This window comes from Zonotrichia albicollis, chromosome 22 (genome assembly GCF_047830755.1).
Source record: "Zonotrichia albicollis isolate bZonAlb1 chromosome 22, bZonAlb1.hap1, whole genome shotgun sequence".
NCBI lineage: Eukaryota > Metazoa > Chordata > Aves > Passeriformes > Passerellidae > Zonotrichia > Zonotrichia albicollis.
The window spans coordinates 4,680,246-4,705,583 of record NC_133840.1 but is presented as its reverse complement, the minus strand read 5'-3'; the positions used below and the strand labels follow the sequence as shown (position 1 = coordinate 4,705,583).

Here is a 25,338-nt window from a genome sequence, read left to right as displayed (position 1 = left end):
CGCGCCCGCGCCGCCCCGCCCCGCCGTCTCTATGGTTCCCCTCACCGCCCCTCCCGGTCGCCCCGGCAACGCCGGCCGGGCCCAACATGGCGTCCTCCGTGCGGGCCGGGCCGCGGCTGCGGCGGGCGGTGCGGGACGGAGAGTTGGCGGCGCTGCCCGCCGCGCTGAGGGATGAGCTGGAGGCGGCGCTGGCGGAGGAAGGAGCGCTGGTGCCGTTCGGGCTGCTGCGGAGGCTGCACGCCGCGCTGAGGGAGGCAGGTAGGCCGCGCTGCGCCGAGATCGCGCCGTGACCGCGGCCGGGATCGCGCCGTGACCGCGCCGTGCCCCGCCCGCAGGGTCTCCGCTGCACCTACACGAGCTACTGGAGGGATGCGAGATCCACCTGCCCGAGGTGCCGGTGCCGCCGCGGGTGAGTGAGGGCCGGCCCGGAGCCGCGGGAGGAGGCGGCGGCTGCCGGGCCTCACGGTGGGTCTGTGCCTCCCGCAGAACCCCGAGCTGGTGGCACGGCTGGAGCGGATCAAGGCCAAGCTGGCACACGAGGAGTACCAGCGGATGACCCGCAACATCACCGGCCAGGTGAGGGGCTGCTGCAGTGCCAGGATTCATCCCTCAAACACCTGAGAGCAAAGGAGATTTTCCCCCTTAGAGTGAGTGCAGTGCAGAGGGTATGTGGGAGGCACTGGAGGAGAGCACACTGTAAATACACCGGAAACAACAGAAGTGTTTAGGACAGGATTAACAGGGTGGTGAATTAGACATACTGACTTTTGGGAACTGCTCTCTGTGCCAGAGATCTCAGGTTCTGTTCTGGGAGACTGAGCACATGCCGTAAATGTTTGACTGGGAGCATCTCTGCTGGTTAAATTTTTGTCATAGTTTTAAAATTGCTTCATTCATGTCGAGGTAAAAGCTGAAAATACAAGATTATATGTGGGCACTCATTCTTTCCTGAGAGAGCTGAGATCTTCTGGCAGGGTGGCTGTTCAGACCAGTCAGCATTCCTTCCTGCTGGCATCCCTTGGGATCCCATTCTGCCCTTCCACACTGTACCTGGCATCCAGGTGCCCATTAACTCTCATGGGAGGATCTGCTTTGCTCTCTGCCAAGCTGGACCCCTCCAGGTTTGACCTGGTTTAGTGAAAGGTGTCCCTGCTCATGGCAGGGGCTAGAAGAAGATGGTATTTAAGGTCCCCTTCCAAGCCAAGCCATGTGTGATCTATAATCCAGGGTGGTTTTAGCAGAGCTTGTGCAAAATCTCGGAGAAACCTTTGTGCTGTGAAGCTGCTGCTCCCCCACAGCCCACCCACCCAAAACCTCAGAGTCTTGTGGACGGGACAGGGCATTGGCATTGCTTTTATTCTGCACACACAGTAATAACATTAACATATTAACATGAAAATACAAGTGATCACAAGCTGTTTCAATTCCCTCTTTCAGGAGATGAACGGGCCATTGGCTGAATTTGGGAGGCAAGGTGAGTGGCTCCCTGTCCTGTTGGCATGTGGCAGGTCAGGCATGGGAACTGCTCCATCTCCAGCTGGTGACAGCCCTTCCCTCTCGGAATATCTCACCAGGAGGTTTCCATGCACTGAAGTGTTCCTTGAATAAAGGAGCGTCTTGGGCATTCTCACTAATATTTCTGGAGGCACCAAGAGTGTGACTCCCCAGGATTACATCTACAGCTGAGGCAGCTGTGCATGATTACACCTTGTGTCCAGCCTTACCTAAAACCAGCTCCTCCACCCCTGTGTCCCCAGTTCGCTCCGTGAAAGCCGTTGTCATCACCATCTTCAACTTCATTGTCACCGTGGTGGCCGCCTTTGCCTGCACCTACCTGGGCAGCCAGTACATCTTTGCAGAGACAGCTGCAGTGAGTGAGCCAGTCCCTGGAGCCCCTCTGTGCTGTCTGCTGGCCAGGCTGGACACCCAGGGTCACCTCTCTGTCTCTTTTGTGTCCCCAGCGTGTCCTGTCAGCTGTCATTGTGGCCTCGGTGGTGGGCCTGGCCGAGCTGTACGTGATGGTGCGGACCCTCGAAGGGGACCTTGGGAAACTGTGACCATGGACTGCAGGCTTCATGCTGGAGGATTTTGTCCTCTTCAGGAGCTGCTAATTTGGGACAGATCTTGTCCTATCTGTGCCTGTTCCTGCTGCACTCCTCAGGCTCGTCCTTTGCTGCTCGCTCCTGAAATGAATCTTGGGTTGGAAATCCCAGAGCTGCAGAACAGGAGAGGGAATGGCTGTGGACTCCAACCACCCCAGCAGGGAGAGGGGCATGAGCTCCTGCCATCCCTCTTCTAGGAAATTCCTGTCCTTTTATTCTGAGAATAAATAACACTGTGTGTTCCTGCGTGTTGGGAGGTATCTGTTGGTAGGAGAAATATTGATGTGGCATCTAAGACATCACAGATATGTGAATCTTCCCTCTCCCTCTGCGTCTCCTGTCCAAACCTTCCTGTGCCTGCACAGTGAGGGATGCACAGTGCTCCCAAACCATGCTGCCCAGATTCTGGAGGTAGGGAGGGAGCACCCCTCAACACTGAGCCCAGGGGTTTCTCAGGTGCTGTGGGACAGAGAGCAGAGCCAGCTCAGTGCACCCACAGCGGGGAGGGGACACCCACAGCAGGCCCTGGGGACCCGGACACCTGCCTGGTGGGCTCTCTGCCAGGGCCAGACACAGTGATTAATGCTCTGATGGCAGCTAAGCCCCCCTGGAAACACGGTTTAATATCTGATCCAGGGAGATCTGCCGGCACCTGCAAACGTGCCTGCGGATTAGGGGCGGCCACGCCACAATCATCCCTGGACACAGCCTCAGATTAAGGTATTTTTTCCAAAAGATTAGTCGGTATTAGGGAGCTGATGGGGAGCTGTCCCTGCTGTGGCCGCACCAGCATTTAGGATATTGGATGACATCCTCGGAGCCTTTGGGACCGGCAGTAATTCCACACCCTAATGAAATCCTGGCGCTAATCCGGGGGGGGCCGCGGTGCCAGGAGGGTCCCCAGGAGCCAGGGGTCCTTGCCACGGCTATGGCTCGCCCAGGTTGGTGATGGCCGCGCTGTAGATGAGGTCGGAGATGGAGCCCAGCGAGGTGGGGAGGCCCCGAGCGGGGCTGTGGGATCCCGGCGGCGGCAGGGCAGGGGCCGGGCACGGGGTGCTGCCGTCGGGAGGTGCCGCGGGGGGACCCCGCTCCCCGGGCGGCGGCAGCGGCGGCAGCGGCGGCGGCTCCGGCTTGGCGCTACGGATCCTGCGGGCGCGGCGGTTCTGGAACCACACCTGGGACGGGCGAGGGGAGCTGTGAGACACCGACAGCGCCCCGACAGGGCGGCCCCGCGGAGGAGAGGGTGCCCCGGGGAGGAAGGAGGAAAGGATGGAGGGGAGGGTCCCGCCTGCTCTCACCTGGATCTTGGCCTCGGGCAACTGGGTGAGCTCGGCCAGGCGCTCCCGGGTGGCGATGTCCGGGTAGGGCACGGCGGCGAAGGCCCGCTCCAGCTCCGACAGCTGCCCCCGGCTGAACGTGGTCCGCCGCCGCTTCCGCGGCCCCCCCGGACACGGACAGGGACAGGGGCACGGCCCCGGGGCGCCGGCCCCGCCCGCTGCCCCCCCGCCGCCCTGCCCGCCCGCCCCGTCGGGGAAGCGGAGCAGCGGCTGGGGAGCGCGGGAGGTGCCCGGGGCCGCGCTCATCCTGCCCGGCCCCCCCGGGTCCGCCGCCGTCCCGGCTTTTATCCCCCCCGGGTCCCCCGCGGCGGGCTGGGACCGCCCCGAGCGGGCGGTGCTGTCCCCCCCCAGCCCTTCCCAAAGGCTCCCGGGGCCGATCCCAGCTCCGCGCCCCCGATGGCAGAGCCCCGACAGCCCCGACTGACTCCCCAGCATCCCCAGGGACCGGTACCCACGCCAGCTGCTCGCACAGCTCTCCCTACGCCGCCGTCGGGGCACGGTGGGGCCCGGGAGGATCCCAGGGCTCGGAGACCAACCTGCCGCCCGCCCCTTGCGCTTCCTCCCCCGCTCGCCCCCCGCCGTGCGACCGCCGCTCTCCCGCAGGGCTGGCACGGTCAATGTTTAACCGGAGCAGTGGTACCGGTTGTGCGGGGCAGCCGGGGCCGGCTGGGGGTGGTTCCCACCGGGACCGGCTGGGCGCTGCGGGCACCTCGAGCACCGGGTGCTGGGGACCGCATGGAACCAGAGGGGGAGCGGGGCGGGGACCCCCAGCAGGACCCCCGGCCCAGAACGCTCCCACGGGGCCAGGACAGACCGTAAGTTGTGGGGGAGACGGAGGAGACAGAGGAGACAGAGGCGACAGAGGCCATTCCGTCCTGGGGCAGCAGGACTTGGGCAGTGGCTGATACAGGCAGCGGGGGAGGCATCCCAAAAGGACTGGGGGTGGACAGGACTGTCCTTCTGCAGCGACATGGCGGGGACAGCGAGCTCTGTCCCCTGCCAGGCCTCAGGGCACAGTGGAGGTGGGAGGACGGTTCGAGCACAGCAGGACCGGGGGTCTCTCTGCCCCAGCTCCCGGAGTGCCCCCGGGCAGAACCCCCAGCTGGGGGGCACCCACCACCCTGCTGCCCTCTGTTCCCCAAAGGAGCCCTGGCGAGGAGCGTGGGGGGCCCGTGGAGGGCAGAGAGACTCGTCTGAGAGTGGTGCTAAGGTAAGGAGAGACGAAAGGGCTCAGGGACGCTGCAGGTACTTCCCTGCCTGGGGCGAGGCCACAGCAGGGCTCCCCAGGGTCCCAGTGCAGCGACACCTCTGTGTCCCCGTCCACACCCCACCCTCAGGGTCCGACCGCTGACCTGCACGGAGACGCGGCGAGGTGACCAGCAGGTTGTGCACAGCCTCGGTGACGGCGCCGTGCACGTGAGTGCCACCTCCCCATGGGACTGTGGGTTTGGGAGGGCTGTGGCACCCCTGAGCCGCCGCTGTCCCCACGGCCAGGTGAGCGCGGCCAGGCACGATGCCACCTTCGGCTTCAGCGCCGTGTTCGACGCTGGCGCCTCGCAGGAGGCCGTGTTCGAGGGCAGCGGGATGAGGCAGCTGGTGGAGCTGGCCATGGACGGGTGAGTCCCGGGGAGACCCCCGCGGACCCCAAACCCTGCAGCCAGCCCATTCCGGCCTTTCCGGCGCGTTTGCACTGCCCCGGCTGTGTCGGGAGGTGGCATCGCTGTGCCACCGCCTGCGGCCGTGCCTGATGCTCAGCATCTTCCGCAGCTTCTCCTGCACCGTCTTTGCCTTCGGGCAGACAGGCTCGGGAAAGACCTACACCCTGATGGGACCCCTCGGCCAGGTACAGCTCTGACAGTCTGACCTGATCCTGGCAGTGGGATGAGCTCTCCCCACCCGGTCATGGTGCAGGTGAGTTCCCGATGTGACCGCTCACCATCCTGGCATCTCTGCAGAGCGACACCCAGCCGGCGTCCCCGGCCCTGCTGGGGCTGATGCAGAGATCCTTCACCTGCCTCCTGGAGCAGAGCCGGAGCCGTGCCTCTGACCTGGCTCTCAGCGCTTCCTACCTGGAGATCTACAACGAACAGGTAAGTTCCTGCCCAGCCGCCCCCTCCGGCCCTGCTGGCACCCTGTGCCCCATCTCCCGGTGCCGTCCCCCTGCCCCGCTCTCCCGGTGCCTTCCCCTGTGCTCTCCCGGTGCCTTCCCCCTGCTACATCCCAGGTCCGGGACCTGCTGAGCCCGGGACCGCCGTGCGCCCTGCCCCTGCGCTGGAGCAAATCCCGCGGCTTCTACGTGGAGAACCAGCTCAGTGTGGAATTCGAGAGCCTGGAGGCCATCGTCAGCCTGCTCCTGCAAGGTGCTGAGCCACACGCACGGGGCTGGGACATGTTCAGGGCGTGCTGGACCCGGTGTGGGGGGATTCAGCCCCTTGCAGACCGTCACAGGGCTGGTGGCGCTCTGATGGCAGCCAAGAGGAGCGGCCAAGGCAGCTCTGGTCTGGCAGGGGAGGCTGAGCAGCGGATGCTGTGGGGTGGGGCAGGGATGTGGGGTGCCATGCAATCAATTCCTCCCTCGGCAGGATCCCAGAGGCGCCAGACATCGGCACATGCCCTCAACAGGCACTCGAGCCGCAGCCACGCCCTGCTGACCATCCACATCCACAGCCGAGCCGTGAGCGCGCATCCCGCTCCTGGGCAGGGCTGGGGGGCTCAGGACGCAGCGCGGGGGTGCAAACAGCCCCACGGTGGGGGGGTCATGCTCTCCTCAAGGATACCTGGGTGGGGGCTGGAGTGAGCAGCCGGGAATCCTGTCCAAAATCCAGGAGTCAGGACAGTGCTGTGGGCCATGGGGAAGGGATGATGGGGGTTAAAGCATCACCCCACAACGTGGTTCCCCAGGCCAGCGCCTGCCCCAGCAAGCAGGGCACGCTGTGCTTCGTGGACCTGGCTGGCAGCGAGCGGGTGAAGGAGACTGGCTCCAGCGGGGAGCTCTCCGTGGAGGCCAACAGCATCAACCGCAGCCTCCTGGCGCTGGGTAAGGGCTGGGGAACCCGTCCTGGGAGCGCCCCCACCAGAGCCTTGTCCCTTGTCACATCCTGTGTGGCTCATCCTCCGGCAGGACACTGCATCTCCCTGCTGGCCAAATCCCGAGGGAAGCGAACGCACATCCCCTACCGGGACAGCAAGCTCACCCGGCTGCTGGCTCGCTCCCTGGGCGGCTCGGGCATCACTCTGATGGTAAAACCACGCAGGAGGCAGGGCAGGGGTCTCACCCCGTGGAAAAGGGTGGTGACCCTCTGGATGACAGCCCACCTGCATGTCTTCCTCGTTGGCAGGTCGCCTGCATCTCCCCGTCCTCACACTGCCTTTCAGAGACCCTGAGCACTCTGCACTACGCCAGCCGTGCCCGCAGGGTCACCACCAGACCCCTGGCCAACAGGGTATTGCAGACAGGGACCCCTCTGAGCTCCTCTCCCCGCTGCTGGGACCCCCCTGAGCCCCTCTTTATCCACCCACCCTCCCAGGTGTCCCGGGAGAAGCTGCTGCAAACCTTGGAGCGAGAAATCCACGCCCTGCAGCTGGAAAACCTCTCCCTGCGCCAGCAGCTGAGCCTGCCCAGAGTGCCAGTGAGGGGCACGGAGGTGGCAGGGAACCCTCCAAAGGCATGGGCAGGCTCTGGGGACAGGCACGGCCCTGCAGGGCAGCTCCCACCAGAGGGAACCCCGGCCTGGCCCAGCCTCTACGGCCTCCTGCGGGACTTTGTGGTGGAGAACGAGCAGATGAGGTATGGGAGGCTTGTGTGGGACCCCTGAGCAGGGGATCAAGGCAGGAGAGCCCCTGGCTGGGCAGCACCCTGCACCAACTCGGTGACTACATGGGGCTGGGCAGGGCTATCTGGAGGCTGCCAATGCCCTGCTGGGCTTCCTCACTGCTCCCCAGGCATCCCCATCTGTCCCCACACCTCAGCGGTGACATCCCAGCTGGCCCGTCCCACAGAGGCACCCGCAGCTCCTGTGACAGCCAGCCCCTGCTCCGGAGTGCCCGCAGCCTGCACGTCCCCCAGAGGCTCCCGGCGAGGCAGCGGCGGCCTGAAACCACACCCAGCTCCGTGCCCCGGCTGCCGGTGAGAGGCAGGGAGGGCTCGGCAGCCTGCAACCATGGCAGGGACAGCAGGCACACACCACCCACCCATGCACACAGCACCCAGCCATGCACACGCCACCCACCCACTGCTGTCCTCTCTTGCAGAAGCTCCCTTCTGCCTCCAGCCACCCCAGCTGCCCACAGTGCTGCCCTGTGCCAGCTGATGCCACCATGTTCCAGGTACAGCCCCAGGGGTCCCTTTGGAAGGGTGGCACAGGGGTGGCACAGCCACCTTGACCGCTCTGCTGACACCCAGGTGCTGCCAGTGCCCGCTGTGCCACAGCCAGTGCCCCCTGAGGGAAGTGCTGGACAGGAGGACACGGCTCTGCCTGGCTCCCATCACCCCCAGCCACACCAGAGGCAGAGGTGAGAGCCACTCCTTGGGCATCAGCTGCAGCTCAGGAGTTCCCTGGAGTTTTGGAGGTGATGGTTTGGTTGTGTGTCCTCATGGCAGGAGCCGTGGCAGGAGCAAGAGTTTGTCTCAGCAGCACCCTCTGCAGAGGGAGCTGCCCGGCCCTGAGCGCGTCCCCAGCCCCGAGGGAAGGGTCATCCCTTCAGCACCCCCATGGCCAGGGCTGCCAGAGCCCAGAGGTGAGCGGGGCAGTGCTGGGAGAGCAGCAGGGCCTTGGGTGGGCACCCATCCCTGCTCAGCCTCTCCCACGTGGGGCTGTGCACTGATCCTGGGGAGATGGAGACCTGACCCTGCTGCTCCCGCTGGCAGCTGCTGGCACCATCCCTCTCCTCCAGTGGGAAGAGGCACTGGCCTGGCTGGCAGAGCAGATCTGAGCTGCCACAGCACACCATGGATGGGGCCAGCATCACAGACTGGGGGGACAACCACAGCCCTCGGGGACACGGGACCTTGGACTGCAAGGACTGCACAAACCACGGCACAGACGGTTGGATGGATGGACAGACAGAGCTCTGCAGCCTGCATGGCCCTCACAGTTTATTTCTGTCTAGCTGGGGCTGTGCTGCTGGTGGCTACAGGGATCCCATCAGGCGCTCTCCTCCGTGGGCTGGGGGCAGTCCAGCCAGTACTGGGCGATGGAGCGGGGGTAGCGCGGCCGCACCAGGTCCACGCGCTTGGTGCGCAGGTTGACACGGTAGTACTTGTCTGGGGAAGGGCACAGGGCAGTCAGGACTGTTCCCAGCGCTGGGGAGCTGCCAGCCCTCACTGCCAGCACCTTCCCACTGCAACCCAGAGCCATTGCAGAGAGAGAGGAGCCTTCCCCAGCACCCCTGATCCCGCATCATTCCTGGATCCTGCCAGAGCAGACTCACCTCCCACAAAGAAGTAAACACTCTGCAGCATCTCACACGTGGAGCCCGACAGCCCATCACTTTCAACACCTGATGAGTCGGGGTCGTTTTGCAGCCAGCTCCAGAATCCCAGGTTCAGTGAGCGGTGGTGGTTGTACCTCTTGCGCTGGCGGCGGGATTTCCTCCTGCGGGGCTGCTGGGAGGCCACGTAGATCCTGCCGGCCATGGCAGCGTCCAGGCGGCTGGGCACGCCCCGCCAGTCCCGGCTGATGTACCACGGCCCGTTTGCCCCGGCTGCAAAAGGAGCAGAGGCTGAGTGAGGGGGCAGCAGCGTGCCCGAGACCCACAGGGATGCTCCAAGGGATCCCAGCCTGGATGGGATGTGTGACAGTGACACAGGCTGAGCCAGGAGTGGCTTAGCCCCTTGGCTGGGATCTGCTGAGTCCCCTTCTCCTCCTCTGTTTGTTTCCCCCTTCTCAGGGCTGGGGTTTTGATGTGGCATCTCCAACTCCAGTGACAATAAAAAAGTCCCCAGCAGTGGCACTGTGGTGTGAGGCAGCTGGTGATGGGTTTGGTCATGGGGGGCATAAGGGCTGTCAGGGTGGGATTTGGAATGCTATGGGAGGTGCAGCTGTGGCCTGGGAGGTTCCTGTGCATGGCCTGGGCAGGATGTGATGGCTCATCCTGCCCACCTTTGCTTCCAGGCATCGCTCCCTCCTCCCTGGCTGTCTGCACCCCTTGTGCCCTGTCAGAGCCCACTGTTGGGGCCTGCCAACCCTTCCCAGCCCTTACGCATCCTGCTGCCAAAGAGGATCTGGAAAACATCCTCCCAGCTGTCCCTGTTCATGAAGGCATAGTGCTTGAACACTGTGGAGGGCGTGGACTTCTCGCAGTCGGCCCGCGTGGGCTGCTGGGCGAAGTCGTAGGACCAGTAGTACTTGTCTAGGAGAGGATGAGCAGGGTGTTAGTGGGGGGGACAAGCACTGCAGGGGTGCCCAGCCTGTGCCCAGTGGTGCTAGGCTCTGCCCCCTTACCCTTGAAGAAGTAGACTCTCTCATTGCCGTGGTAGCTGTGGGCAGGCAGGGCGAACGCCGCATCCACGTTGTCGGGGATGCCCTCAAAGCCCTCTGAGATGTCCCGGGGGTACCCAGGGTCCAGGGCTCCGTCATCAAAGCGCCAGTACTGGGTGCCCTGAGGCGTGGGGGACAGAGAGGGGTCACAGGTGCAACATCCCCCAGCCAGGAGAAGTGGATGGATGATGGGGACCCCCATCACAGGGCTGTGGTTGCTTGGGATCCAAGAACAACCACAAGGATTTGGGGTTTCTGGCAACTACTGCATGCATGGGTGTATGGGAGGTGCCAAAAGGGGATTTAGGGTGGGTTGGGGGGTTGTGCTGGCCACCCTGGGAGTACCCCCAGCCCACCTTGAAGAGGTAAGTCTTGCCCTGGCAGTTGATGCGTGTGAAGGCTGCATCGATGGGGCCCTCGATGCCCCAGACGTCACTGATGAGCTTGGGGTAGCCAGGCCTCACACTGGTCTTGTCCAGCTCATAGAAGTACTTCCCTGGGGAGAGAGGAGAGGCAGGGGCAGCAGGAGGGACTGCAGACAGCAGCACAGGGTGACAGCATGGCAGCACGTCCCACGTGTCTGGGGAAGGTCCCCAAAGTACCTCGGAAAGCATAAAGGGAACCGTTCTTCAGGTCGGTGAAGGCATCAAAAGGTTTCCCGCTGCACAGCTCCTCAGGCTCCTCAGAATCACCTGGGGTGGTGTTGGGCACCTCTGCAAGTGTCTCGTCAGTGTTTGGCTGGCTCTCTGGCGTGGTCTCCACCGGCGCTGGGGCTGTGGGCAGCTCTGTGGGCTCTGCCACGGGCGCCTCCTCGGTGACAAAGTCCACAGTGAGGTTGTAGTCCAGGTAGTCGTCCTCGGGCAAGGCAAAGACATCTCCCCGGGTCACTGCAGGGAGGGAGCAGGATGGTTCCCCCGGGGTTTGGGAGCAGGAGATGCTCCCTCCCAGGCAATAGGGATTTACAGAATCATGGAGTCAGTAAGGTTGGAAAAGCCCTCTGAGATCATCAAGTCCAATTCAACCCAGCACTGCCAACCACGTCCCCAAGCGCCACAAGAACACATTTTTTGGAACGCTTCCAGGGATTGTGATTCCACCTGGGTAGCCTGTTCCAATGCCTGAACACCCTTTCAGAGAAGACATTTTTCCTACTAACCAATCTATCCAATTAGCACAGATCCCTCACTCCAGATGGCAACGAGCCAGCTCCCAAACCCCCCTGTGCTGCAGCAAATCCTGGTGCTGACTTCACGCCTCAGCCACAGGTGGGTGCAGAGCTGACCCAGCACAGACCCCAAGTGTGGAGCACCCATTCCCCCAATGCCCTGGCCATGGGGACAGTACCTTTGGCTTTGCAGACGGTGGAGTAGTCACTGCAGCAGCTCTGGTAGTACACACAGAGGGTGTCACACTGGCACTTGTGCCCTGCATCAAAGCCTTCCTCACAGCGGCCCTCGCAGGAGTCTGCAAAAGCCACCCACAGCTCAGGAGGGGTGATGTGGAGTGGGGCAGAGAGGCCCATGCCTCCCTTCTGGGGGAAAACAAACTTGGGGATGTCCTGGCTGGGGGTCCCCCACTCCTTCATGGTCAAATCCATCACCAGGGGTGACAGCAGCTCCTTGCCCTGCTCCCACTCAAGTCCTGCTGGGATGGGAGCCATGGATTGGCGTGTTCCCTGCTCCCACTCTGGGATGGGAGCCATGGATTGGAGTGTTCCCTGCTCCCACTCTGGGATGGGAGCCATGGATTGGGGTGTTCCCTGCTCCCACTCAGGTCCTGATGGGATGGGAGCCATGGATTGGGGTGTTCCCTGCTCCCAGTTCCATGCTGGCAGCCCAGCTGTGCCTGGGCAGGGATTTGCCACCATTGACACCCATGTGCTCCCCACTTCTTTCTCCCCATCCTGCAGGGTACAGCCAGCATGGCCATGGCCTCCATCTGCTCCCTCCCCACCCTGCCCAGCCTCTCCACCAGCCCAGGATCTCTCTTTCTCCATCCCCAAAGCACCTGGCAAGGTGTTGGCTGGCTAAATCTCACCTTCTGCAGCACGGGTGGTGGCCAGCAGGGCCAGCACAAGGGCAGGGAAGAGCAGCCTCATCCTGGGTGTCCCTCCTGTGTCTGTGCGAGCTGGAGCACGGCAGAGCCCCAGCAGCGTCCAGTGTTTGCTCAGCCTGCCCCGGAGGGGAAAGCAAACAGCCCAAGGTCGGCACGGGGGAAAGGGGCAGAGATGATCTCCCACCCAGCTTCCCCCACAGCCCACACTGAGCTGGGGCTGTCTGCAGGGACACAGGGGGTGTAAGCAGCTCCTCCCCAGCCTGGTGCAGGGTGGGCACTGCTCAGAGAGTGGGCAGGGACAGCAGAGAGTCGGGAACCACTTCTGAGGTCTTGCCACACTCATTTCACAACATACCTCATGGTCTAAAAGCAGCCAGCTGTTTCCCAGACTGGTCTTGGCAAAGCCAAAAACCCAAATTAGCCTGGATGGGGGAGCAATGCTCAGAAGACAAAGGGAAGAATCCTGTGCTTATACTTGCCCAAAATACCACCATTTTCATGGGATTTCAGCTTTCTCACTGTCAAGGCTGGGAACAGACCTGGGGATCCCCAAGGCAGGGTGGCTGAGGATAGGGCAGATGCCACCTCCATGCCTGGGGACCAGGGGCCAGAGGTGAGCGGCCGGGGCCAGGAGCCCTCAGCACTTTCACTGCAGAAGGCAAACAAAGGCCTGTGTATTTTGCTCCCGTCATTCCCCTTCCAACCAATCTCTCAGTTACTAATTAATGTCGACTCAGCTCTTTTGGCAGCTCCTGATAACTCTGGTGTGTTTATTTAATCGGGGCAAGGAGCAAACGCACACGAGGCTGCAGCAATCCTGACTCTTCTGCCTCTGCTGGGACAGGAGCTCCAAGGGATCTGTCCCAGCCCCTGGTGCAGCTTTTAGGGGGAGAGAAACCCAAGCAGGGTGCCAGTTCTCCAGGGTCTTTCCTCTACCAGCTCAGACACAGGCTGTTCCTGGCATCTTCTGCTCCTGGCATCTTGCTGGGAAGAGCTTTATTTGGTTTTGAAAGACATTTCCACCTGGAAGCCCTGGGGAGATGAGGGCAGCTCCCAGACATCGACTTTTGGGACAGAACTCCTTCTGCAGCCCTCACCCACTCCTTGTCCCCTGGCCTCAGCTGTGGCAGTGCTGGCATTGTCCCCAAGGGGTTCATCCCATCCCTGTTGAACAGGACAGCAGCCCTGCGAGGGCTCAGGCTCGCAGGAGGCTCTGGGGATGAAGGGCTGGGCATTGTCTGAGCTGCTTTGGCTGATCAGCTAAGACAAAGCTCCCTCCTGCTGCTCCGGGCTCCCAACCAGCAGCCACAAACCCATGGAGGCTCAGGGAGCCCTTCCCTGCCAGGAGCAGGTCCCAGGAGAGGGGTTGGGTGGATAAAGGGGCCCCGGGGAGCTTCTGCAGCGAAGGCTGAGCAGAGCCAGTGAGGAGAACTCGGGAAATGGGGCTGAAACCCGAGGGCAAGGCTGGGAACCGCTGGGTCTGAAATCTCTCCCTAAAAAAGCAAAGCAAAGCAAAACTAAAAGCAAAACAAAGCTCAGCTCTCTGGGCCAGCCAGGACAGCCGAAGGGAATGGTTTGAATTCTGCTGCCCCCGGGCAGCAAACGCTCTCTGCTGCTCTACACTGCAACAGCCCTTATATTTCCCCTGATTAATAATAATTTATTGTGAAATTCCTTACTGGTTCTGTGCCAAGCTGCTCCCGTAGTTTTGCCTTGCTCAGGGTACCTTGTTCGCCGTCCTTCTTTGTGGGATGATGTCCCTTTCCTCTGTCTGTCCCTTCGAAGTGGATTCAGAGAGGATTAAGAGCGACTCTGTCACATCCAAACATCAACTCGAATTTAAGTCTCAGGCTGACCTGGCAACAACCTGGTGTTGGAGTCAAGGATTTAAGCCGCTCCTCCCAGCATATCCGAGAAATGCCCAAAGCATTTAAGCATTTCTGCCCTGAGCACGTCTGGCCTGGAAAAAAGAAAACAAAAGAGGCCCAGGCTGCCTCTGCTCTTTCTTTTATCATGCAAATCCCGAGCCCACCCAGAAGAGCTGCTCTGAATTTCCACCGAGCAATGGGGATTTGCTTCCTGCTGGTACCAAAGGGGTTCAGAGCGCCGTGCCAGGGTGGTCACAGCCTCACCGTGACCACCACGGTGCCTGGTGGCCTTTGCCTGCCCCCTGTGTCCCCTCGCTGCTCCCACAGGGTCCTGAAGGGGGGTCCTGACAAACCAGAGTGGGGGTTCCTGCCTGCCATGGGGGTAACACGGCAGCAGCAGCTTGGGGACAAAGGGGGATGTGGGCCATGGGGACAGCAGGATGAGCCCCAGTTCGGGCTGGGCAGGGAGGGCTGTGGAATAGAATGGTTTGGGTTGAAAATGGAAAATTATCTAGTTCCAAATCCTGTCATGTTCCACTATCCCAGGTTGCTCCAAGCCCTGTTAACCTGGCCTTGGACACTTTCAGGGTTGGGACATCCACAGCTTCCCTGAACAAGCACTTCACAAGTGAAAATTTTCTCCTGGAATCTAATCTAAATCTCTCATATTTTATTTTAAAACCAGTCCCCCTTGTCCTCGGTATCTATTCATGTAAAAACTCACTTCCCCTTTTATTAAGCTCTATTTAAGCACTGAAAGGCCACAATCACAGAAACATAAAATTTAGGATGGAAAAGCGACTCCAGCCGTTATCCCAGCACTGCCGAGCCCAGCACGGAGCCACGTCCCCAAGTGCCACATCCCCGATTCTGTTAAATCCTTCTGGGGCTCTGGGGGGCTCTGGGGGGCTCAGCAGCGGGAGGAGGGGGCTTCAGCCGCCAGCACCGAGCCCCTCCTCGGAGAGAGGCGGCGCCTGTTCCCGGTGACATCAGCCCCGGGGACCGGGATGCTGAGCCCGGCTCGGGGAAGGCGGATCCCGCCCCGCTCCCATCTCCGCATCCCGGCCGGGCAGCGGGGGCGGCGGGGCAGCGCATCCCCGCTCCGGTGCCCCGCTCCGGTGTCCCGGCAGCAGCGGGGGCTGCCGGCGCCGGGCATGCCGCGGTAGCCGATGCTGGCCCTGCTGCTGTCGCTGCACACGCTGGGCCGGTCGCTGGCCATGGCGAGCGCGGAGCTGCTGGCGGTGCCCGGGGCTGCGGGCCGGGCCGGCGGCGGAGGCGGCGGGGTCTCGCCCGGGGTGGGCACGGAGACGCGGGAGGCGCTGGAGCGGGTCCTGCCCGTGCTCCGCAGGGCCCTCGGCCACGCCGTGAGGGCGGACACGGCCCCGGCGCTGCGGGCCGCGCTCTCCGAGGTGTTCCGGCTGGTGGAGGAGGCCTGGGGGATGCCCGCCGTGGGCAGGGACGTGGCCAAGGTGCTGTGCGATGTGATCCGCCTCGAGGGCGGCCTGGACCTGCTGCTCAGCCTGCTCTACACCGCCGAGCTGGAGACCAAGTGCCAGGCGGGGAAACTGCTGGAGCAGATCCTGGTGGCGGAGAACAGGTGAGTGTGCAAGGAGCCCCTCAGCCTCACCCTGCTGGGCACAGCCCCCAGAACCGGCTGGGTTCAAAGGGACCCCCTCATCTCAACCCCCTGCAATGCACCTTGCACAGACCAGGTTCCTTCAAATCAATCCAACCTGGCCTTGACCTACCTTCACCCATCCCCACACCCCCAGATTTCCCTGATGTGGATGCTCCCAGTTGCACAAACCCCCTTGGATCCCCACCACATCCCCCCACAGCTTGTGCACAGGGTCCCTGACTCGTGTCCAGGCAATGACCATGGGCTGCTCCCTTTCCCCACAGCTGGAGGGAGGAGGAGCAGCCCCAGCCCAGGGGTGCTGGTCAGGACTGGGGTGTCCTCCTGAGCCCACTCAGCCTCAGGCTGAGCTGAGTCAGTTTGGCTGGCTCACAGCATCTGGCCCAAAGGACAAGGTGTGACTCTCCTTTAGCCATAACTGCAGCACGAGGAGGACAAAGCCACTCCCCAGAGCCTCCCTGCTGCTGACCAGGGCTGGGATGAAGCCATAAGGAGGGGCCAGCAGCCCCCAGCCCCACGTTCAGGTGTGTGTGCTGCTGCCCAGGACAGGTGAGAGGTGCTGGGATGTCTCTGTCAGAGCATGGGCACGGTGTGTGTGTGTGTGTGTGTGTGTGTGTGTGTGTACAAAGGTGCATGTGCACACCTGACACATCCCAATCACAGCACCCACACACAGCTCACCCTTCCAGCACCCCAAATGCACTCTGACAGCTCTGCTCTCCCTCAGATCACCCCAACCCAGCCCAGCCAGGGCTTTGGAAAGGATGTGGAGGGAGCCTGGCCAAAGGTTGCTCTGGTTTCCTGGGGGATGTCTCTTGCTGGAAGGCTGTGGACTCACAGCCTGGGCCTCACTTCATGCTCTGGCAAGCAAAAATAAGCGGCAGCTAAATCAGGAAAGCCCATTAGGGTGGAATTTAATCCCAGGAAGCATCACTGGCATGGTCTGCATTCAGCACTCAGCCCCTTAGCAAGAGAAAGCATTTGCTGGAGAGTTGTTGTTTCTGCTCCAGGAGCAGTTCACGCTCTTGGAGCAGCCGTGGCATTCCAGCCCCTCTCTTCCCACAGCTGCTGAGCCATGGCAGGGAGGTGTGGGGCTCCTCTTTGGGCCCAGGCTCCCTCTTGCAGAACTCTCCCAGCCCGTGCCCAGCAGCAGAGGTGTTAAGCTGGGCGCTGGACAGGTCCTGGCTCCATCTGCAGCTGCAGGGAGTCAGGGACCTGTGTTTGTCATCCAGCTCCATGGCTGAGTCCGGGCTCACAGCCAGACCCAGGCTGAGGGTTTATTTTTTTTTTTTTTTTCCCAGGGCTCTCCACAACATTTCCTGTCAAACCCACCCCAAGGTCAGAGAGAGCCCTGTGGGTCACAGGCTTCCCAGAAATGTTCTTCCTGCCTGCCAGCACAGAGGCTGGAGTGCCATCACCCCACTGTGAGCGTGGCACTGCCCTCCTGAGCAGCAGGGCCTGGGGCACCGGTGCCAGTGCTGCCTCCCTAACAGAGCAGCTCCAGCACAGTAGCACCAAATGGCACTGCTGAGGCAGGAATGGAGCTGCCACTTGCCCCAGGACACTCATGGGAGCACAGCCAAGAGCTCATCTCAGAGGGTGGGCAGGCCCTGGCACAGGGTGTCCAGAGAAGCTGTGGCTGCTCCATATCTGGAAGTGTCCAAGGCCAGGTTGGACAGGGCTTGGAGCACCCTGGTCTGGTGGAAGGTGTTCCTGTGTATGGCAGGGGCTTGGACCTGGATGAGTTTTCCAATCCTTTCCAACCCAAATCATTCTATGACCCTCATTTTCCCCTTCCTCACTGCATTTTCAAGTCACATCCCCATTTAGGCATCACAGGCGTCCCAAGACCAGCCATGGCCAAGCAGCACCTGGTGGCCCTTGGTCACCTACCCCAGGCTCTTGCTGCTCTCTTCCAGAAGAGTGCAGGGTGAGGAAATAAAGAGCTTTCCTCATCTGCCATCCCAGGACAGACAGACCCCAGTGTCCCACTTGTGGACAGGGCTGTCTGGCTGCTCATCCACGTGTGGAAGCCCTGTCCTGTCAGCAGTGCTTAGGGGACAAACAAGTTTCACTCCCAAACACAAAACAGCTCCACACCACAGCAATGCTGGCCCAGCAGATCCATTTCCAGCCTGGCATTAACCCATCCTGCCTGTTAATTGCTATGAAGATCCTACCTTGAGCATGAGAGCATTCAGTGAAGGTAGGTGGGATGTGCATGCCATCACAAATTCTTCCATCAGACCTACACAGGTTCCTCCAATGCACCTTGCTGCACAGCATATCTGGCAGTGGGATAAATGCCTGTCCTGGGATAAATGTCACCAAGGCACGGGCCTCACAAGCCACTGCTGTCACCCCTTGCACATCCACCTGCCCCTCTCCCCATCTCCTCCCCTCAGGGACCGCATTGCTCGCATCGGTCTGGGCGTGATCCTGAACTTAGCCAAGGAGAGGGACATCCCCCAGCTGGCCCAGAGCCTCTCTGGGATCCTGGAGCACATGTTCAAGCACACGGAGGAGACCTGCTTTCAGCTCATCTCCGACGGAGGCCTGGACACCATCCTGTACTGGTGCCGCTGGACAGACCCCGCCGTGCTGCGCCACTGCGCCATGGCCTTGGCCAACTGTGCCATGTACGGGGGCCAGGCCAACCAGCGCCTGATGATCGAGAAGAAGGCAGCAGAGTGGCTCTTCCCCCTGGCCTTCTCCAAAGACGACGAGCTGATCCGGCTGCACGCCTGCCTGGCCATCACGGTGCTGGCCACCAACAAGGAGATTGAGAAGGAGGTGGAGCGCTCGGGGACGCTGGCGCTGGTGGAGCCCTTCATCGCCTCGCTGGACCCCGAGCAGTTCGCCTGCCGGATGCTGGGCAGCAGCGACAACACCCAGGGGAGGACAGCGCAGGACCTGCAGCGCCTGGTGCCCCTGCTGGACAGCTCCAGGCTGGAGGCTCAGTGCATCGCCGCCTTCTACCTGTGCACCGAGGCTGCCATCAAAGCCAGGCAGAAGAAAACACAGGTAAAGGGTAGGTTGGCCTGGAGGAGGGTGATGACAAAGGGAAGGGGTAGCACAGTTGCATCTTGGTGTCTTTTAGTCCTTGCCCAGCCCAGCACAGCTTGTTGGGAAGTGTGGCAGTCATATTTTCTGGAAAAATCCCTTTGCCCAGGATTCTTCTCATGGGAAGCTGAGAAGCCTCAGAGAAAAAGGAAAACAATATTTATCTCATTTGCTTCTCCTGTGTTGTGCTGCTTTGGAATGTGGTTGGAGATTATTTATCCAACAGCTGATTGTTTCATTGGTTTCATGTGAATTGTTTTCACTCATTGGCCAATCAGGGCCAAGCTGGGTGGGGGGTCTAGAAATAGTCACGAGCCTTCATTAGTATCTTTTAGCCTTCTGTAAGTATCTTTTCTGTATTCTTTAGTATAGTTTTAGTTTAGTATTCTTTAATATAATATAGTATTATAAAATAATAAATTAGCCTTCGAAGAACATGGAGTCAGATTTATCATTCCTTCCTTCGTCTGGAACAACAGGGAAGAGGATGAGGGGAAGCAAAGTGACATGTCGCAGACATGTTTTATGAAAAATCGTTTCCTTAGGATTTTTCCTCCCAAGAAGCCAAGAGGCCTCAGAAACAAAATGTAAACATTGATTATCTGCTACTGTGGAATGCAACAAGTAGATCTTTGATTGGCCCATGTTGGTTGTTTCTAATTAATGGCCAATCACAGTCAGCTGGCTTGGACAGAGAGTCCGAGCCACAAGCCTTTGTTATCATTCTTCGCTATTCTATTCTTAGCTAGCCTTCTGATAAAACCATTTCTTCTATTATTTTAGTATAGTTTTAATGTGATATATATCATAAAATAATAAATCAAGCCGTCTGAAACATGGAGTCAGATGTTCCCTCAACATGAGACCCCTGTGAGCACTGTCACAGTGACGTCTCCTCCCTTTGTGTTCCCAGATTTTCAGTGAGATTGGGGCCACGCAGAGCCTGAAGAGGATTGTGTGCTACTCCACCAGCAGCACCACCTCCTCCCTGGCCAAAAAGGTGCTGCGCCTGATAGGGGAGGAGGTTCCTCGGCGCATCCTGCCCACGGTTCCCAACTGGAAATCCTGCGAGGTGCAGACGTGGCTGCAGCAGATTGGATTCAATAAATATTGCCAGAGATTCCTGGTAGGGCTCTGTGCTGGGGGAGGGACACATGGGGAGGGACATCTCTGCCCTATCTCGCAGCAGAGGTGCCAAGCATCTCACCGAGCTTTTTCTGGGACCTCTCCAGCCTGGATTTCTCTTGGCAGGATCACCAGGTGGATGGGGACATTCTCCTGAGGCTGACAGAGCAGGAGCTGCAGAAGGATTTGGGGATGGATTCCAGCATCACTCGGAAAAGGTAGGGCCACCACCAGGGCACACTGGACTGCCTCAGGGCCACCACTACATGGCAGAGCAGGGACAAGGTGTCTGCCTTTCCTTCCTTGCAAAAACAGGAATGGAGATCCTCCAGTTGGAAAAACTGAACTGCCAGGGCTTTTCCACTGCACTTTTTGCAGTCACAGAGAGATTTCTGTAATGGCACCACTGCATGGCAGAGGTGTGGGTGGGGGAAAGACCACCTATGGCACAGGGCAGGTGGGATGCTGCAAGTTACCCAGAAAAATGGGAACTGACCCTTAGCTGAGCTGCTCACACCCCGTTGTCCTGAGGACCAGCACTCCCATGCAGCTGTTCCTCTGTTTCCTGTTCCTCATCCTTCACCCCAGTGAGGAGCTGCACTCCCTCCTGAGCAGGTAAAATGTTGGAATCCAAAATGCAGGGAACTCTCAGAAGTTTGGGCCTGTAAGCCACAGCTTAGAATTAAACACAGGATTTGATTTGAGACCTTAGAAAAAGCTTCCAAACTTAAATGCTAGAACTGAGAATGTGGATTTATAGTTTAAAGTAGAGACACGTTAAGAATAGGAAAGTTTAGAGTTTCAGAGCTTAAAAAAATAAAAGTAGTTACAAAGGTAAACAAGAAGTTTAGAGTGCAATACTGTAGGTTTGTGTGTTATATCATAGTTGATTAAGAAAACTTATGTTGTAGCATGAGTCCATAAGACAAAATAGATTAAGTTAAGGATAAAGGATTAAGTTAAAAGCATAAATATCCTTATTAGCAGTGTTTTATTGGTCAATAAATCCTTAAAAAGTCGTGCAACTGCAAGTCTTGCGACCTTCTGAACCGTGCGGTAAAGATGTGAGCCAAACTCACCCTTCTCACATATGCAGAAGATAAGAAAAACAAACCACATCCCCTAAAACAGCTCAGAGGTCCCGTCTCTAACTCAATCTAAACTCCTTAAAAAATCCCATAGTGGTACCACGTGTCTCTAAGTGCCGCTCTGTGATGGTGTTCACAGGGGTATTAGGATGAGGGAAGAGATGAGAATGTTGATTCCATGTTTCAGAAGGCTTGATTTATTATTTTATGATATATATTATATTAAAACTATACTAAAAGAATAGAAGGAAGGATTTCATCAGAAGTCTAGCTAAGAATAGAAAAAGAATGATAACAAAGGCTTGTGACTGACTGAGACAGTCTGGACAGCCGGACTGTTGTCACAGACTCTTTTTATGAAAAATCCTTTCCTTAGGATTTTTCCTCCTGAGAAGCTGAGAGGCCTCAGGAACAAAATGTAAACAATTATTATCTGCTGCTGTGGAATGCAACAGGTGGATCTGTGATTAGTCTCATGTGGTTGTTTCTAATTAATGGCCAATCACAGCCCGGCTGGCTCAGAGAGAGAGTCCGAGACAGCTGCCTTTGTTATCATTCTTTCTATTCTATTCTATTCTATTCTATTCTATTCTATTCTATTCTATTCTATTCTATTCTATTCTATTCTATTCTTAGCCAGCCTTCTGATGAAACCTTTTCTTCTATTCTTTTAGTATAGTTTTAATGTAATATATATCATAAAATAATAAATCAAGCCTTCTGAAACATGGAGTCAACATTCTCGTCTCTTCCCTCATCCGAAAAGCCCTGTGAACACCATCACAGACTGTGATTGGCCATTAATTAGAAACAACCACATGAGACCAATCACAGATGCACCTGTTGCATTCCACAGCAGCAGATAACCATTGTTTACATTTTGTTCCTGGAAAAAAAATCCTTAGGAAAGGATTTTTCAGAAAACATCGTGGCTACACTGCTCCTCTTGTCCCCCCAACCAGGTTTTTCCGGGAGCTGACGGAGCTCAAGACCTTCGCCAACTACTCCACCTGCGACCGCAGCAACCTGGCCGACTGGCTGGGGGGCATCGAGCCCAAGTTCCGGCAGTACACCTACAACCTGCTCACCTGCGGCATCGACCGCAACTTCCTGCACCGCGTGACGGAGCAGCAGCTGCAGGAGGACTGCCACATCCACACCGGCTTCCACCGCGTCCGCATCCTCACCGCGGCCAGGGGTGCGCCCGCCCGGCTGGGAACGGGTGCAGGGGTGTTTGGGATGGGCTGCTGTTGGAGTGATGTTGTGGTTTTAGGATTTGCTTCAGAAATTTGGTTGTTCTTGTGATGATTCTCTGCTAGGTGTGCCAGTCACTTCTTTCTCTCTTTGTCTTGCTCCTTGGTGAGTATTTCTGTCAAACTTGGCGTTCTGGAAGGGTGTTGAGTTATTGGGCAGATTCAAAAGATGCCTCTTGCGCCTGGGGGGACATTGGGCCATTCAGGTGTCTTTTGTCCCTTGAGACCTCCTCTCCTGTACCTGGTTGGTGGCTCCCTACCCCTTCCCTGCCTCCCTCCCCAGCAACCATGTGGTTCGGGTTGTTCTGTTGGAGCTGTTGCTGGATTCAGAGGCCTGTGGGCCAGAATAAAGCTCTGGATCCAAACCCTCCATCAGAACTGACTCCTTTCCTTCACCATCACCCTAAAGCTTCTCTGCCAGAGGGAAAATCTGGAGGTAGAAGGCATCCTTTGAATCTGCCAATTGCTCTATGCCCTTCTGGAATTCCAGGATGACAGACAGTGCTGGAAGGGGTCAGGAAGGGGAAAGCAGAGGTGACTGACACACCTGGGAGGGAATCTTCAGGGGAGGGACCGGGTTTCTAAGGTAAACCCTGAAATCCCAACGCAACAAGCCGCTGGTTTGTGACTCCTGGTGGTTGTTTTGTGCTGTCCAGAGACGCTGCACTCGCCCATCACGCTGCAAACCGCGACCAACGGGACCGACGTGTTCATCAGCTACCGCAGGAGCACCGGCTCCCAGCTGGCCAGGTGAGCCCTGAGGGAAGGGAAGGGGGGTGGTCAGCTGTGAGAAAAGCAGGGAATGGGGAGGAGGGAGAGGCTGCCAAAGGCTGCAGAGGAAATGGGGACAGCACATGCACAGTGGACAGGCTAATTCCCAGTCCTGTCACCGCCGCTTTGTGGCCACAGCTCTCTTCAGAGAGCAGCAGGAACAACCTCCCCAGGATTCCTCCTGGGGAAAGTCTGTGAGAAAGCTCAGACAAAGAAGAAAATTCTTATCTCTACTCGCTGCTCCTGTTGTTTAGCACATGTGGAATGTGTTATGGAGATTGTTTACCAAAAGGGATTTATTAATTAGACTCTGGTGATGGTTGTTTTGATTGATTGACCAATTAGGCCAAAGCTGTGTCGTGACTGTCTGTAAGGGGTCATTGGTTTTTCTTTAGTATTTTACAATATGTGTAGTATGTAGTATATATATAGTATATATATATTTAATATAGTATAACTTAATAAAGCCATTCTTCATCCTTCTGAAACCACTGGAGTCAATGCACATTATACCCTGGCCTTGCTACAGTTCCACTTTGGCACTGAGTGACCCTTTCCTCATGCTCCTAGAGCTCTAAGGGATCACAGCACAGAGACAATGTCAGCTCCTTGTGTTCTCTGCATGTGCCCAGACAGCTGGGCTGGAGCTGGTATCTCATTCCCTGCTCCTCTGTCTCACTGTGTCTCAGCCAACGTGGTGAGACAGCAAATGAAACCTCTCCTCATGGTTCTGTCCCCTCTTGCCACCAGCCTGCTGAAGGTCCACCTGCAGCTCCACGGCTTCAGCGTGTTCATTGATGTGGAGAAGCTGGAGGCAGGGAAGTTTGAAGACAAGCTGATCCAGAGTGTCCTGAGTGCCCAGAATTTTGTGCTGGTGCTCTCACCAAATGCGCTGGATAAATGCATGGAGGACCCCGAGTGCAAGGACTGGGTACACAAGGTAAGAGATGCCACCAGGTGGGACCTCTGCTGGTAGGGAGTTGGTGAGGGGCTGATACAGGCCATGAGCACCTGCACATTCTGTTCCTGCAGGAGATTGTGACAGCCCTGAACTCTGGGAAGAACATTGTACCTGTTACAGATCACTTTGAGTGGCCAGACCCAGAAACGCTCCCCAAGGACATGAGGGCTGTCCTGAAATTCAATGGTATCATGTAAGTAAAAGCCATCTGTGCCATGGGGCTTCTTGACACCTGGAGAGAACAGCTTGCATAAGGAGCAGTAAAGAGCCCCAAGGGCATGGGGACAAACAGATGGGGGTGGCAGAACAGGTCAAAGGGACACTGAGTCACTCCAGGTGCTCCAGAGCTGGCAGGGAGCAAAGGTTCCCACCAAATGCCTGCTGCTGGCGTTGTGCTGGGGCTCCTCTGGGTGACACAGGGACACTGCTGGGAGGACACACATCCTCAGTGATGCTGGCAGGTTTTACAGCTCACCTGGGTTTCTTTCCCCCCTGCTTTCCCTTTGTGCAACCTGGCAGCACCCATGGGGAGAAGGGAGCTCCTGCAGAGCTGGGGTGGAGGAAAGGGGTCTCTGGCTGGCCCAAATGAACTGAGCTACCTTGTGGCACCCCACACACAGCAGAAAAAGTAAACATCCCATTTTTCCCCTTGATTCAGGTGGTCCCACGAGTACCAGGAGGCCACGATTGATAAAATCATCCGCTTCCTCCAGGGCCGCTCCTCGCGGGACTCCTCGGCCGGCTCGGAGAACGGGCTGGACTGCCTGCACTCCCTGGGGCAGAGCTAGAACCAGCACAGCAGCCTCACAGACTCACAGGCAACCCCTTTTTTTTTTGTGTGGGGGTCCAAATTTATCCCTCCTGACTTTTTTCCTATCTTTGAGAGAAATCCTGTGGCTCTTACTCCCTCCCAATACAAGCCCCCGGCCCCAGTGCTCACTGCCCAGCGCCTGGGAAGCCAAGCAAAGCTGGACTCTGGGATGGACTATGTGTCTTCCATGTCCTCCTGTGGGGTGTGAGGGAGACTGGCACCATCCAGAGCCCCACAGGCAGCTGCAGCTTCCCCCAGAAACACATCCAAAGGGGGAGAAGCTTTGGAGGACTGAAAATTGGAGAAGTGTTGAGAATCCGTCGTAAGAGGACATAAGGGAGAGAAGAGCAATTGAGAGGAAGGTGAGGCTCTGCCGTGTGCCCCAGGAGTGTCCTTGTGGTCAGAAAATGAGAGCAGGAAAGGGCAAATAAAAATTAAGCCCTAACAAAATCTTTGTGTTTGGGAAAGATAACCCACAGGGGCCTCCTGAAGTGCTTTATCTTTCCCAGCAATGTCCCTTTATCACAAGAGCTGCTTCCCTCCTCAAAGGACTTCCACCTCTCAGTGCTGCAAAACCACTTTGTGCTCTTACCTCTGGCAGTGGGAATTTGGGGTTAGACCACGTGAAGCTTCTGCAGGATTCCTGCAAAAAGTGCTTTTAAAATACCCTCCTTGCCTCCATCAGAAGTTTCAGCTTCACCACTTTATCAGGTCTGTATTTCCAGGGCACTGGAGGCTGGATTGTGACCCTGGAAAACTTGAAATCCATGCAGGGAAGATGCTAACTGC

General features: G+C 58.3%; 5 protein-coding genes across 5 annotated transcripts; 3 read left to right on the top strand and 2 right to left on the bottom strand.

Annotated features, from left to right (window-relative positions):
• Window positions 1-19: 19 nt before the first annotated feature.
• On the top strand, window positions 20-2,348 carry VMA12 (vacuolar ATPase assembly factor VMA12). Its single transcript, XM_005493657.4, has 6 exons — window positions 20-258; window positions 336-409; window positions 487-576; window positions 1,438-1,474; window positions 1,758-1,870; window positions 1,962-2,348. The coding sequence occupies exons 1-6, from the start codon at window positions 87-89 to the stop codon at window positions 2,055-2,057; spliced, it is 582 nt and encodes a 193-aa protein (XP_005493714.2). The 5' UTR covers window positions 20-86; the 3' UTR covers window positions 2,058-2,348.
• On the bottom strand, window positions 1,962-4,096 carry SEBOX (SEBOX homeobox). The gene is made up of 2 exons (XM_074557233.1): window positions 3,401-4,096; window positions 1,962-3,277 (listed from the first exon to the last, which is right to left on the bottom strand). Exons 1-2 carry the CDS (start codon window positions 3,872-3,874, stop codon window positions 3,029-3,031), a joined length of 723 nt encoding a protein of 240 aa, XP_074413334.1. The 5' UTR covers window positions 3,875-4,096; the 3' UTR covers window positions 1,962-3,028.
• Window positions 4,097-4,480: 384 nt separating this feature from the next.
• Window positions 4,481-8,506, top strand: KIF12 (kinesin family member 12). The gene is made up of 16 exons (XM_074557219.1): window positions 4,481-4,649; window positions 4,777-4,855; window positions 4,934-5,055; window positions 5,207-5,282; window positions 5,395-5,529; window positions 5,664-5,799; window positions 6,022-6,113; window positions 6,341-6,476; window positions 6,561-6,679; window positions 6,778-6,882; window positions 6,967-7,226; window positions 7,382-7,565; window positions 7,691-7,765; window positions 7,842-7,951; window positions 8,040-8,176; window positions 8,307-8,506. The coding sequence occupies exons 3-16, from the start codon at window positions 5,024-5,026 to the stop codon at window positions 8,369-8,371; spliced, it is 1,662 nt and encodes a 553-aa protein (XP_074413320.1). The 5' UTR covers window positions 4,481-4,649; window positions 4,777-4,855; window positions 4,934-5,023; the 3' UTR covers window positions 8,372-8,506.
• Window positions 8,491-13,930, bottom strand: VTN (vitronectin). The gene is made up of 10 exons (XM_014271751.3): window positions 13,830-13,930; window positions 13,653-13,750; window positions 11,956-12,089; window positions 11,263-11,382; window positions 10,521-10,805; window positions 10,275-10,414; window positions 9,883-10,039; window positions 9,641-9,790; window positions 8,870-9,142; window positions 8,491-8,702 (listed from the first exon to the last, which is right to left on the bottom strand). The coding sequence occupies exons 3-10, from the start codon at window positions 12,014-12,016 to the stop codon at window positions 8,584-8,586; spliced, it is 1,305 nt and encodes a 434-aa protein (XP_014127226.2). The 5' UTR covers window positions 12,017-12,089; window positions 13,653-13,750; window positions 13,830-13,930; the 3' UTR covers window positions 8,491-8,583.
• Window positions 13,931-14,807: 877 nt separating this feature from the next.
• Window positions 14,808-24,672, top strand: SARM1 (sterile alpha and TIR motif containing 1). Its single transcript, XM_005493659.4, has 9 exons — window positions 14,808-15,438; window positions 17,883-18,501; window positions 19,454-19,666; window positions 19,792-19,883; window positions 21,716-21,951; window positions 22,663-22,756; window positions 23,528-23,717; window positions 23,810-23,931; window positions 24,397-24,672. The coding sequence occupies exons 1-9, from the start codon at window positions 15,011-15,013 to the stop codon at window positions 24,524-24,526; spliced, it is 2,124 nt and encodes a 707-aa protein (XP_005493716.2). The 5' UTR covers window positions 14,808-15,010; the 3' UTR covers window positions 24,527-24,672.
• Window positions 24,673-25,338: the final 666 nt, after the last annotated feature.

Excerpts from the sequence above, each read along its gene's own strand:
- VMA12 (XM_005493657.4), top strand. The coding sequence starts at position 87 with ATGGCGTCCTCCGTGCGGGCCGGGCCGCGGCTGCGGCGGGCGGTGCGG. Across the intron at positions 577-1,437 it reads CCCGCAACATCACCGGCCAG|GAGATGAACGGGCCATTGGC; the intron begins GTGAGGGGCTGC and ends TCCCTCTTTCAG. Across the intron at positions 1,475-1,757 it reads GGCTGAATTTGGGAGGCAAG|TTCGCTCCGTGAAAGCCGTT; the intron begins GTGAGTGGCTCC and ends CTGTGTCCCCAG.
- SARM1 (XM_005493659.4), top strand. The coding sequence starts at position 15,011 with ATGCTGGCCCTGCTGCTGTCGCTGCACACGCTGGGCCGGTCGCTGGCC. Across the intron at positions 15,439-17,882 it reads ATCCTGGTGGCGGAGAACAG|GGACCGCATTGCTCGCATCG; the intron begins GTGAGTGTGCAA and ends TCCTCCCCTCAG. Across the intron at positions 22,757-23,527 it reads ACCGGCTCCCAGCTGGCCAG|CCTGCTGAAGGTCCACCTGC; the intron begins GTGAGCCCTGAG and ends TCTTGCCACCAG.
- SEBOX (XM_074557233.1), bottom strand. The coding sequence starts at position 3,874 with ATGCTGGGGAGTCAGTCGGGGCTGTCGGGGCTCTGCCATCGGGGGCGC. Across the intron at positions 3,278-3,400 it reads TGCCCGAGGCCAAGATCCAG|GTGTGGTTCCAGAACCGCCG; the intron begins GTGAGAGCAGGC and ends CGCCCGTCCCAG.
- VTN (XM_014271751.3), bottom strand. The coding sequence starts at position 12,016 with ATGAGGCTGCTCTTCCCTGCCCTTGTGCTGGCCCTGCTGGCCACCACC. Across the intron at positions 10,806-11,262 it reads CACCGTCTGCAAAGCCAAAG|TGACCCGGGGAGATGTCTTT; the intron begins GTACTGTCCCCA and ends CCCTCCCTGCAG. Across the intron at positions 10,040-10,274 it reads GCAAGACTTACCTCTTCAAG|GGCACCCAGTACTGGCGCTT; the intron begins GTGGGCTGGGGG and ends CCCACGCCTCAG.
- KIF12 (XM_074557219.1), top strand. The coding sequence starts at position 5,024 with ATGAGGCAGCTGGTGGAGCTGGCCATGGACGG. Across the intron at positions 6,114-6,340 it reads TCCACATCCACAGCCGAGCC|GCCAGCGCCTGCCCCAGCAA; the intron begins GTGAGCGCGCAT and ends GTGGTTCCCCAG. Across the intron at positions 8,177-8,306 it reads AGGGCTGCCAGAGCCCAGAG|CTGCTGGCACCATCCCTCTC; the intron begins GTGAGCGGGGCA and ends TCCCGCTGGCAG.